This window comes from Crocodylus porosus, unplaced genomic scaffold, assembly GCF_001723895.1.
Source record: "Crocodylus porosus isolate Cpor-Errol unplaced genomic scaffold, CroPor_comp1, whole genome shotgun sequence".
Taxonomy (NCBI): Eukaryota; Metazoa; Chordata; order Crocodylia; family Crocodylidae; genus Crocodylus; species Crocodylus porosus.
The window spans coordinates 67961843-67974990 of record NW_017728947.1 but is presented as its reverse complement, the minus strand read 5'-3'; the positions used below and the strand labels follow the sequence as shown (position 1 = coordinate 67974990).

The 13148-nt window shown below is 40.4% G+C and overlaps 1 protein-coding gene across 1 annotated transcript in view; it reads left to right on the top strand.

The window, feature by feature from the left end:
• Nucleotides 1-13148, top strand: part of STRN3 (striatin 3) — a gene marked incomplete at its 5' end in the record, with an annotated part of 118248 nt that overhangs the window by 58240 nt on the left and 46860 nt on the right. The window contains one exon of the mRNA XM_019551123.1: nt 5623-5733. Coding sequence (XP_019406668.1) covers nt 5623-5733 — 111 coding nt within the window. The remainder of the gene's footprint in view (nt 1-5622; nt 5734-13148) is intronic.

The following is a 13148-nucleotide window of genomic DNA, read 5'->3' as shown; positions in this document are numbered from 1 at the left end:
GGGACTCACCCTATGAACGCACACACATGCACTGCTCCTGGTCCTGGAGTACTGGTGCGGGCTCCTGTGGTCTGAGATGCAGCCAGCGAGTGGGTAGGGAAGCAGTGAAAACAGAGGCTTCCAGTTGTGGGGGGCCAGGGCCTGGCCAGTCTTGGTGCTGGTCCCTGCTTGGTTCCCCTGGTTCCAACTGCCCCTGGCTCCTGTTATCTTTGACAGGCAGCCAGGACCAGATAAATATTTATTTTCTAAACTTTGTAGGGGCCCCGTGGGCCAGATATGGCTCACGGGCAGTATTTTGGCTGCCCCTGCAGTAGGTTGTTTGGACGTTCTGGTTTGGAGAGTTCCATATTGGCCATTTCTTATCACCACATTATTCTTGTAAAGTCTTGTAAGTTGATTGTTTAGTTTGCTCTAGTATCTTTCTGCATATCGAATTAGTATGACCAAGAAAATAATTCCAAGAGTCTGTCCATCTGCCTCCCACCTCTGCTTTTTACAAGTAAGTATTATACTTGCCCATATAAAGTCCTCCAAGACTTCCCCACACTCCATTCTTGAAGATGATCCTTAGCATTTCAGAGTTTTCTTCAACCAGTTCTTCAACCAGTTTTCTTCAACCAGTTCTTTAACCTGTTTTTTCTTTATTCTGACGTGCATTCTTACCCCTTAACATTTAAATGTGTTAAACATCTGATTACAATTTCTTTTTTGTGAAGATTGAAGCAAATACTAGTTATACTAGTCTTTTCTGTGCCATCAGTTCATTTACCACCACTGTTAAATATTGGACCCATGCTTTCCTTTTGTTTCCCCTCACTTCTAATGTTATTCTAGAACTTTGTTACATTTGCTAATTATAAACTTATTTTTCTGCTTAAACGTTTTTTATTATCCCAATTACTTTATTCTACTTTCTTATTCTCATTCTTAGTCATGTGTATGACCTTTTCTACGCAGGATTCTTTTTTTTCAGGGCACTGATGAGCTGATATAGCCGTTTGCCTCTTAGTGGGTACATCTACATGAGACATCTACTTTGGAGCTGACTAATTAGCTCTGCAGTAAAATGTCAGTATCTACACATGTGCCCCTGTTAGGGCATACTAAACTAATAAAATCCCTGATAGGATAATACTGTCCAATGCAAGTACTATCCTATGGTGGCATTATTTTGTGCTCTGCGATGCATGTGTAGCTGCTGGCTGGAGCATGAGGGTACTACAGTGTGGGGCTGGTGGGCAGGCAGCCCTGTACTGTAAGCATCCTTGTGCCTCATCCAGCCCCTCCCCAGCATGTTGAGCCAGGTCGGAGCAGCCCTGGGCTCGTAGGCTGACCCTCTGGGTTCCTTGCCAGCCAGGGCTGTGCCACTTTAGCTCAACAGGCTGCAGTCTCAGGCACACATGTAAATGCTACACCTGGGAGCAGTAACTACTGGTGTGAACTGCGATGCAGTGTATTCAGCTGCATTAATTACATATGTAGACATGCCCACTGTATTGTGTATTTGTCCTCCTCATCAGTATAATTGGCTGTGGTACGTGAGTATAGTTTTCTTCAGTGACTGTCAGCTCTTACATTCCTTTTTCCTTTAGACTGTCTTATTCTTCTGTATCAGTACCCCAAGTTTGTTGATGTCTGCTGCTTGGAGGTTGATTCATCCTTTTTTGCTGTTCTTGTTCCTCCTTTTTTTCTTTAGAATATTGAATTCTCTTGTTTCACAATCATTTTCAACCAAATGAGCTTCCTTCTTACTACTTCAAAATAAATTGAAAACAAATGCTCAGAGTGTTTTCCTTTACCTTCTGCGGGAAGAAAAAGCTGCCCTTCACATTCCAGGAACGTGGGTCTTGTATCCATGGCTTTTTTTCCAGCAGTTCTGGGTAGTAAGTCTCTTTCCCTCCCTCTTTACTTTCCTTCTCTCCTCACCTGGCCTTTTTCCTCACTCCCTTAACAGGCCTTGTTCATTATATGCTTCTGCTTTGTGTTCAGAATAGCTTCATCCACTTCCTTTGGCATATATGGTCAGTGGTACACCATCATTATGGCATTATTCCTTTTGTTTTTACTTTTTATCTTCAGTCAGGCACATTCAGTGCGTCTGCTTCGGGCTTCTTTCAAGCAAGTACATGTATTCTCAATATGTAGCGCAGCAGCTCATCACTTTTTTTCACTGCCTGTCTTTCCCTAAAAGTCTGTGTCCTTCGGTACCAGTTTTCCCTCTAAGGCTTTGTGATGCCAAATTTAGGTCATAGTTTTACTTATGTTACTTAAGACTTCAGAGTCTTTCCTATTTATTTTCCTGATCTCTGTTTTTGTGTATAGCTATTTTAGAGTTTTAACAGTGTCTTCTTCCTTTTGTCTATTGAGTGATCTTATTTCTCTCTCTCTCTCTCTCTCTCTTTCTTTCTGTCTCTCTTTCTCTCTCTCTCTCTCATTTACTTTTTGTTGCAAGCCTCTTTCAAACCTAATTTAAAGACTACCTTGCTAGGTTGGTGAGTCAGTGTCCTTTGGTCGTTCCCTTCTCTGTCCTGTTTGTAAGTTTCTTTTTGTCATGCAATATTTGTATTTAAATTAGTCTAGTAACCGTTTTTGCTTTCATAAAAGATCATGTAAAAACCTAAACTTCAAGCAAGAGTTGTTTAAACTTAGGCCTTCCATGTGGAGGAGTATTTTGAAGTGTGGTAAGTTTTGTTTGTTTGTTTTTGTTTTTTTCATCAAGATGATTTCCTTAGGATAGTTAGTACCTGCTTCCACCTTGTATTGCTCCTTTTGTGCCTTCATGTGACTCAGAAATGAGATGATAAATTTGTGCCCTCAGAGTCGCTTCGTGGAAATGCTGTTTATTATAAAAATTAGCAGAAAATGAGAAAATTGATTTTGTGACTATTTTAACCAAAACTTAAATATTTGAAGAGAACATGGCATTTTAAGTGGAGCACATTCCAAGTGACTTCACTGTTCTTTCAGCTACTTCTTCGCTGCTTTTTTTAAGCAGAAGTCCTTTAACAATTATGTTTACTTCGATGTATCTCTTCTTTTTTTCCCCCCAGTTAGAAATTTCCAGTCAAATCGGGAGTTGATAGCTGGGTAAAATGAAGAGGGATCTCTTTAATTATTTTAGTATTTACAAGTGTATCTTCACTCTTTTTCTCCCTCCTCCCCATTTGCTTGATTAAAAAAATGAAAAGCAAGCTTTTAAAAATAAATTGCCATACTTAATCACGTTCCAGGCTCACCTTATTCCAAAAAATTAGCCTTCTAAAATTGAGGTATGTCTTAAGCAGGGAGGCTTATTTTTCAGCCCACAATAGAATCAACATTAAGGGTGCTTGTACATGTGAGGTGGGGTTTAGTTCCCCTAAAATGAAAAAGTGGGTTTTTAATTTGTGGGTTTTAAATTGTGACCCACTGTTTCAAGTTAGGGGCTTCTATCACTGTGATGGAACACATCAGCCCACCATCAGCTCTCCCCCTCCTCTGCCTACTGCAGGCAGGCTCTGCTGCCCCTGTGGAGGGAAGATTCAGACCCCCCTGCAGCTCAGAGGCCACTGGCAGCTTGACACCCAGCCACAGGCGAAGCAGACAGGCTCTGTGAGGGGAGAAAAAAAGGATTGGATTTTCTGCTTTTTTTTTCCCCCCCACCCAGCAGAGCCTGCCCGCATGAGCTACTACTGCCAGGCTGTGCAGTCCTTGGGCTGTGGGGAGGCCCAGTGCTTCCCTCCATTGCAGCAGTGCCCCTTGGGGCCCCCCAGGTGGGCGTGCTAGCTGACCAGGTGCTGCCCCAGCTCATGGGCAGCACCTGTCCTGATCCAACAGGGTGCTGGAAGCCCTGGCATGCTTGGGGAAGCTCGGGCTTGGTGGGGTTCCAGGTACACTGTCCCTGCCACCTGGAACCAGCTAGGAACTGGCTGGCGTGTCCCTGGGGTGTGCTGGCGGCTGGAGAAGGTGGCAGGGACTGTGCATGGAATGCTGGAAACCAGTCAAGCCCAAGCTTCTCATGAGCCCGCCTGGGCTTCCAGTACCCTGTGCACTGTCCCTTCTGCCTTCTCCAGCTGCCAGACATGTACACATGCAAGGCTTTTTTATCTGCAGTGGGACAATTAGGCCCAGTCAAACAAATACATCTGAGGTGGACTAAGTTGCCACGCTTAAATACATTTTAACATGGAAAAAAATTGTGCATGTGTGCACAGTGACACCATTATGTTAAACAAACGACAGTTTCTCATCACTTTGTGTACATGGCCCCACCGTGTCATGTGCAGCAGCCCTCTTATGATGCTTGTACCTTTTCTTTTGCTTCCTTTTACCAGTTGCATGCAGGCAGGGTGAAGTTCATCAGGAGCAGGTCTAGAAAAGGGTGGGTGCAGTGTGCAACTATGTACCCTACCTTGATTCCTGCTCAACCTAAAGTTTAAGCCAACTGCCAGACAGCAGCAGTGATATTTCTGTTTAGGCAGAGCTGAAGGACTCAATTGACTTCATGGCTTATAATCTTTCTCATTCCTGCTAATTGCTCTTCACTTCACAGGTGTTAATGACCGTCTCTCCTTTTTCTTTTAATGGTCTTGATGCTGCACCTGATTCAGCTATCCTTTCTCTGGCCATTTTGCTGTCAGCTAGCTATCTGTAGTCTCCCTTCCTGTTTTACAGCCCTGCAGACTTTTTGGCTCTTTTTCAAATCCTAGATCTGACCAAGGAGTCCAGTCTTCAGAAGCAGCTGTAGTTTCATATTTAGGCTGAGCAGCTTAGGGTGCTGACAGTTCAGTTGTGAAAGGGTTAAGTATAGCTTTTGCCCAGACAGGAAAGGGAGGGTGAGCAGGGAAAAACAAGTCTCTGTCCTTGCTCTTGCTCTAGACAAATCTTTTTTCCTTTATTCTGCCTTACCAAAAACAAAGTGCATGTCTTATTTGGGTGTGTGTGGTATGCACGCAGATATGGTAGAGTGGAATTTGGGTTTCTACTAATCATAACTATAGACCTGGTAGAATGTAATAGGGCATCAGATTGTCTTTGCTACTGTAAATGTTCTATTTTGATCTTTTTATGAAATTCTGTATTTGTATTTCTTTCTTTCAAGTTATATTTAGGTATTGGATTACTTGTGCATGCAGAATGAGTGCGAGAGGATGCATGGTAGTATTCATGAACAAAATGGCACTGACATACTTAGCTTGCATTTTCATGAGCGGTACAGCATGAAATGCATTTATTTGCTTATTCAATGCTGGCTGAATAATTTTTAACACTTTTTAAAGATGTCTTTCTAAAGATGCAGTAATTATTTTGAGCATTTCAGATAATTTTATGTATTTAGAGTTGTTGATCCATTTTTCAAAATGAACAGCTATTTAAAGAAAAGGCTTAAATTGTTTTCTCATTGCTAATTATCATACAATATCCAAATCTGCAACTATATTAAACAGTAAATTGGAAAATTGTATGAAATGGAATTTAATATTTTGTAAACTGTTACTGACAAAACAGACTGCACCTTTAAAATAATTTAGAGTATAATCTTAGAAAACTTTTTTTTATTGATTATGTAAAGCTATAATAATCACCAATAGCTTGCATTGCCAACTGCTGATTTTTTTTCTTTTAATAATATGCTGCATGTAGACAAAGATGACCTGTCCCCAACTGCTGAGGTTTGGGATGTAGACCAGGGACTAATAAGTAAACTGAAGGAACAGTACAAGAAGGAACGAAAGGGGAAGAAAGGGGTAAAGAGTAAGTGCAGATTCTGAATCTTGTAATGCAACTTTTTTTAATCCACGCGGAGGATATTTTTTTTCCCCACACATTCTGTTTCTCTTTCTGCATTAAGAATTGTTTTTCATAACGGGGGCAACCAACATTAACTTTCTCCCTACTGAGTCCAAACATTCAAGAAAATTAAATATCGTGTGCCACTTGTGAGAGGGAAATGTGAAATCTTTAGTAATAGGTATGTATACTCAGTTAAATAGGGAAATAGACCAAACTAATGTGAATACTTGACAGACTTCATATAGTAATCTGGATTGCTGTTTCTACTTTGAAGTATAGGAAAGAAGGGCTAAATTTATTCACTTGTGATAAGAAAGATTCTTTAATTGACTTTCTTTAAGCTTTGAATCCTATTTTGGTACCAATTTTAGGCCTATATTTGTGTGTGAATGCCAGAATATGGCATGAAAATGGGGAAAAAAAGCCTTTAGCTAAAATGACTGTAACACTTTCATTGCTTAGTCTATAGTATATTATTGAGACTGACCTTTTTCTATGCAGTAGCCATTGTATATCTCACATTTTAAAATAAAAGCATCACTAAGGCTTCTGACAGACGTGAAACCTCCCCCCCCCCAAAACAAACAAAAGCCAAACTCCCTCCCAGCTCACAGCAAACAAAACCCAGCACTTTACCAGAAAAGGAAATGTGTTAGTTTGATCCAGCTACCCAGCATCTGTATAGATTGGGCACTTTGGAGGGGCTTTTTGGCACTTTCATCTAAAAGCGGATTCAGTTGACTATTAGATAAAAGTGCCGAAAAGCTCTGCTGAAGCACCTGTTCTGTGGGTGAGCTGAGTCAGATTAATGCAGTGCCTCTTCTGGGCATGAAATGTGCTTGGTGCAGGGGCATGCTGGGCTTAAACTAAAGCACTGTTTTGTTTTGTTTTTGTTTTCCCACATCTATTAACAGCTGAAGACCACAGCATTTTCAGTTTAGTTCACTTGCTTAAACTTCAAATTTTCTTTTTGGCTAAATTCTGTCGGATGAAATGGATAACTGATAGTTTAGATTTCTTTTGTAAAATAATTGGTTTTAGAATGCCTAACTTGAATATGCTAAATAAATTATAAAATAACCTACATAACATTACAGTTTATTCAATTCAATTTGATATATAGCTCTTTTGTAGATGGCGACATGCTACTCCAGATTAATTTGAAGAAAATGCAGTAACTTGACTGCCATGACTTCACTCTGGAATTAAACATTTTTAATTCCCAGCAGTGTTTGAGCCAAAGTAATTTTACATAAGAGTTCAAAAGTGTTTACGTAACACTTGTAAAGTGTTTATGTAATTATTAAATTACATTTCATTATAAAAAAAAAATAAAACCAAAAAACATTTTACTACATCTTTGCCCAGCACTTTTAGATAGGAAGGGAAGGATTTTTTAATTTAATTTGATTTTTTTTTTTAAAATGAAGATTAATTAAATTCTTATGTCTTAATTATGATAAGATAAGGGTTTAAATATTTATGCTGTTCTGGCTTTGTGTGCAAGTTCTAACATCACTTAATCAAAATTCAGTTTGTGCATGTTGATTAAGTAGTTTTGCATGACTTGTTAATGTTACACAGTTATCAAGAGAAGTTGTTTAGGATTTTTTTTTGTTTTGAATGAAGGATCACAATTGAAAGGGTATACATAAATGTGCCTCTTCATTTAGCATGTAAAAACTTCTAGGCAGTTACTAAATTTGCATGAACTGTTTTGGATGTAGGTTTACAGACCTGATTTTTTTTTTTTTTTTTTTCCAATTCAAGTGTGGATATCTACCTTCAAAGATTCATCCCTAGTAATTTGTATCAGTTTAACTTTTGGCATCTCTTTTAAGGCTTTGTTTGCAAACTTTTGAGAGTCAAGTTCTCATTTTTTATTAAAGAAAAACATGGTGCGCAGTGTTCTCTTCTGAATTACATAAAAGCTGGTATAAGAACAGATTTTGAATGCTATTGAATTTGTACTTGCATTAAAACAATATTTCCCAAACTGTGTGCCTCCATGAAAGTTTGGGTTGGTGTGCGTGGAGGGATGTGAATTACAGCAGCAATCAGTAGTACCCCGTATACTTCAGCCACTTTCACACCTCTCCTTACCTGTCCATCTCAGCAGCTACCACCACATCCCTCACTGCTCAGTGGTGGTGAGGAAAGTGGCAGTAGGGAAGGCAGGGGCATACAAGTGCCTGACTTCGCAATGGTGGGGCATATACCCGCAAGATCTGGGGAGCATGAGGTTATGGTTTTGCTTCCATTTTCTGTCATACTGCACATGTAACTGCCATGCCAGTCAGATTCTGCTTTTTTTTTTCACCCTTAAGAGGTAAATATCTATGAGAGCCAGACAATTACATCCTCTTGTTTTAGCTGATTAATGGCTAAAACTAAAGCCATATCTTATGATTTGAAATGTCCCATTGTACTTGTAGGCTGTTTTCAAATATTAGCTGCCCAAGTATTTATTGCTAGGCTCAGATACCTGGAAAATGTGACACTTGTGCTATAGATTAAGGGGGGGGCCAACCTTCCTTGAGATGTATGTCTCAAGTGGCATGGGCGGTCTCTATGTGGCAGTCTGTGGTGGTCACAAGCATACAGCAGCAGATTGGGCAGGCAGTGGAAAGAGCAGCAGACTAGGCGGGAAGGAGACAGCAGAGCAGACAGAGGAAGGGGATTGAAGTAACATTCAGGGAAGGTATAAGCTAATTTATGATGCGCTTGCCAAAAAGATCTCTCACTACCATAAATTATCACTTTTATTTAATAATTTGCTATAGACTAATTGTAGATGACTGAAGAGTAAATCTGGATGCTTTAAATCATTAGGCTGAACTTTTGGAATATACTGGTTAACTTTACAATGTCAGTTTTCTATCACTTGAATTAAGTGGTAGGCATTCAGTATGATGATATAAGGAAATCACTACTCCTGCATTAAATTTGTAGTATAAGACTTGATTCTCCATTGGGGTCCATGTGCCTGTGGATGGCCTTTTAAATGTATTTTGCACAGATTTGAGAAATGAATGGGCTGAAACTAGGAATAAAAATCTAAGATATTTAAAACTGCTGGAGTTTCTTCTGGAAGACTAATCACTCGGTATATTTCATTTTGAATGTTGACTCTTATTTTTATTCTGGGTATTTAGGTCATTTACTTTAGTTCAATTGCTTGGTCTCCTAGTGTGTGAATTTTTCAAACTGGTAGATTTGTTATTGTTTTGCCTATGTGGAGACGGCTAAGGACTTCATTTGACTTTCACAGAACCATTTTTTTTATTGCTTTCATGTTTATTTTCTACATCAGTATGCTAGGATTAAGGCTAGCAGTCTAATCTAGTGTCCTTCTTGTTGCATTTTGTTTGATAAAACAAATTACGTTTTCTTTTGGTCCAGAAGGACCAATCCATACCTGGCAGGCAGTTAGTATTTCTTCAAGACTCAGATGATACCCACATCTGTCATCTTTCAGAACAAAAATGGAGATGACATACGTGGCATCCTTTGGGATCACTGAATATTGAGGACTGAATGCTATGATGGCCAGAGACTTGTAAGATGTTCATGTCTTGTAAAACTGTACTGTCTGATGATCAACATGACATCTAAGTTACAGAGGATGAATTCCAGAGAAGCACAAAACTCTTGGTTCAGAGGCAATATCTTTTATTAGACCAACTAAAAAGCAGCAAAAAAATTCTTTCTTTGAAAGTTTTTGTGCACGCACATCCTTCTTCAAGCTGAGAAGAAATCAAAAATTGTAAAAAAAAAAAAAACAAAAACCTTGTAGGTAGAAAATAAACTTCATTTTGCACATGGGGATAGAAGCTGGAAGTGTATGTCACTTCTGATCATTTGAACTTATTCTAGTCAGCCTTTTTTCCAGTTTGAGAATCACAGGAAAGCTAGCACATGGTAGCCTGTACTTATAAGGATTCATTAGAGTACCTCCAAATGGGTATTTCATATAAAGAAAAGTATGAATTGAGAATTCTTGCATCTTTGCTCTTCACTTGTTCTATTTACTATTGATTATTTTTTAAATCTCAAAGTACAGAAAAGGTCTGATGGAGATCTTCAGCTGCTTCATTAACTTCAAGAAGCAATCATGACAGCACAACAGGCATAACAGGGCTGGCATGACAGGATGTGATGGTCCATGACATTCATACTGGAGGGACAGCAGTCTGTTAAAAGAAAAGAAAGAAGTAGGTAGTTCTGGTTAGTGGCTGGTTCAAGATAACTGTGTCAGCAGAAGACAGAGACCTGATATCTCCCAGAACCTTCTTGATCTACTTCCAATTAAATTGAGAGATCTACTAATCTATCTATTGATAAGGAACGTTGTCATGGCCAAAGGTTTCGACATAAAGATATAAGGAGTTCAAAAAATCTGAAATTTCCTGGATGCAAAATAAGGGCTTGCAGAGTCAGGTTGTTGTTTTCCACAACACCATCAACAGATTTGGGCTGCCTATCAGTGTGGAGCAGACAAAGATAGCAGTGGTTTTCAAAAGAATGGAAAAGAACTATGGAGACATTTGGTGGCACTAAAATGGTGGACTGTGTGGTCAGTATTGGCTATCTGAGAAATCTCAATGTATTCGGAAATCATTGTTCTAAGGATATTGAAAGGAAGATAAAGTTCATGTGTGGTGTCAAAGGTGACCTGAAGCCAATATGGGAGAAACAAAGCAGTCTTCCTTGATTTAAAAACTAAATTGGTGTATGGTCTCCCTCTTGCTTCATGTGGAAGAGAGAAGATCATTTGAGAAGGGTGACAGATGAAGATAGCTTTTAAAATGAGATGTTTCAGATGGATACTTGTGGTCAGCTGATGTAAAAAAAAAAAAAAATCAGAAAAAATATCAGTGCAAGATATCATCATTAATGGAACAATGAGAAGAATGCTTTAACTCTTCATCTGCTATATGAAGGGTGGCCACTGGTTAAAACTGCTTTTTGACCTGGTAAAGGGAACAGACCAGACTGGATGACATAACTTAGGGCTGTCGCAACTGGCAGCCCATAGGCTGCATGTGGCCCATGATGGGTTAAATTGTTGCTCTTGGGCTCCAGTCCAGCTTCCCCTCCTCACCATTCCTCCAGCTGCAGGTTCCCTCTCCCTTCAGTTTCCCTTTCCTGCCCCTACCCATGCCTTAAGGGGCAGGACAGTGCAGCACAGCACAGCCCAGCCTTCAGTGCCAAGGGAGCCTGCAACCAGGAGTGACTAAGTGGTGCTATACAACAGGAAGGTTCAGGGAGCAGCAGCAGGGGGTGCCTGGGCACGTGGTATAATGAGAGGGGGAGGAGAGATGGTGCAACAGGGAGGTGCGATGCAGCTGTGGGTGGTTCCTTGGGTGCACAGTGCAATGGGGAGGGTGTAGAGCAGTGGGGGGAGGTGCAGCCCCTGGGACCTATGAACCTTGCTGGTAGGACCTGAGCAGCACTTAGACTCCTGGCAGCCCTGGTTGAACTTTTAGTATTGGGCTCCCCTTTGCCAGAGATAATGATGATGATAATTTTAAAATTACCATTTTTGGGCCCCCTTTCTGTCCAGGCCCTGGGCAGTCTCCTGGTTCACCCATGCCTGTGTCTGGCTGAGGGGCATGTGGTCCCCAGACACTTGCATGTTGGACAGCCCTGACGTATCTAATTTGGTGCACTAGATATTTAGAGACAGCGTGCTGAAGCAAAAGACTGAGCACAGCGAAGAGCTGGAATACAGGGCATGGCTGTTCCCTGTGGTTATAAGGCTCAGGAGACAGAGGAACAAAGGATTTTCTTTGATATTTTAATTTTATGCAGATATTTTGTCTTATTTTGTTCTTTTGTCCTTTTTCACATTTTTGTGGTAGGACCCTTGGAGCAAATTGATGGAGCACGCACCTGCCCTCTTAAAACCAAAGCCCAGGGGTGTCAAACATATGGCTCACAGACTGGATACAGCCCACAGAGTGGCTCTGTCTGACCCACTGGGCTACTAACAGGCTACTGGTTGTTGTGGGGCATGGCCTGCCTTGGAATTCAGGGCTCTTTGACCTTGTGGGTCACAACCATCAGCAGCAAGCTTTGCTTGCCACCACCACTCTTGGACAGTTGCTCCACACTTAAACCCTATCCTTTGGATCCACTGCTACTGATGGACCACTTGCTGCTTCTGGACCAACTGTTTCCTCTGGGTTTTTCATTGCTCCCGCAAGGCCCATTGCTTATCCGCCATTGCAGTGGCCATAGCAGCTGCCCATGAGCAGGTCATAGGCTTGATCTTGCCTACAAGGAGTTGTGCAGTCTGGATCTTGCCAAGGGCTCCAGATACATTTGACACCCCTGATTTAGAGGGTAGTGAGTCTCTAATAAAAATTCCTTTCTTAAATAAATTTAGCAGATTTTGGTTACTTTTCACCATCTTCCCTGGAACTTGTGTGGTTTTATTTGCGTATTAATTACTGTATTACAGTTTGTCTTGTATCTTGGCTTTTCTTAGGAGAAAGCAGTACTTCATTTCTTTGAACCTGTTTAGATAGACACTGACCTTTCAGCTTTTAGTTTATAGTTGTGTATAGTGACAGTGATCAGATTATTTTATCTCATTTTATTAGCACAAGATAAGAGTTTCCATTCTCACTTCCATCTGAATTTACTGTTTTCAGTTTTGCACGTACAGAAACCTGACCAAGTCGCTTCTATTCGAACCTTTTCTGATATTAATTAATTTGGTTTGCAGGGTTCATCTGAGGTTGGGCAATATTGCTTTTGAACAGATGAGAAAATAAGCAGTAGAGGCGACTTGCCAGTCCCTAGTCAGACTAGAAATAGAGTACTGGATTAGGGAAGACTGTACTTTGGCCCTAATTAAAAAAAAAAAAATCTTGTTCTTTTGCTGTCAGAATCATTCCTCACAAGTCAATAAGAATGTGACTATGTACAAGTGAATTTAAGAGCAATTTTCAAACTCTTTAAAAGCAACTATATTTAACATAGTTACAAAACTCTCTATTTCCTGATAATTTGAATTTCTCCTCTTGGACAGAATTAATTGAAATTGAAGGATTTGAGCTGACACTAGTACCTTGTGTTACCTAGTAAAACTGCTCCAGTATTAAGTTTGCTTTATCTAAAGGTAAAGTTGAGGAGATCTGGCTTACTTGTGTCACTTACACAGGTTCCTGCACACTTAGCACTTAAGGTATGTACAGACATTTGAGGAGGATAAGGGGAGGTTAAATCAAGTTAAAAATGGCTACTTGATCTAAGGTAAATTGGAATGGAGGGGGTAATGGGGTTATCGGGGGGGGGCAGGTGAAGTCTGTGGGTGGGATTGAAAGCCAGTCAACCGTACCCACCAATGAACAACCCTTCTGCCCCAT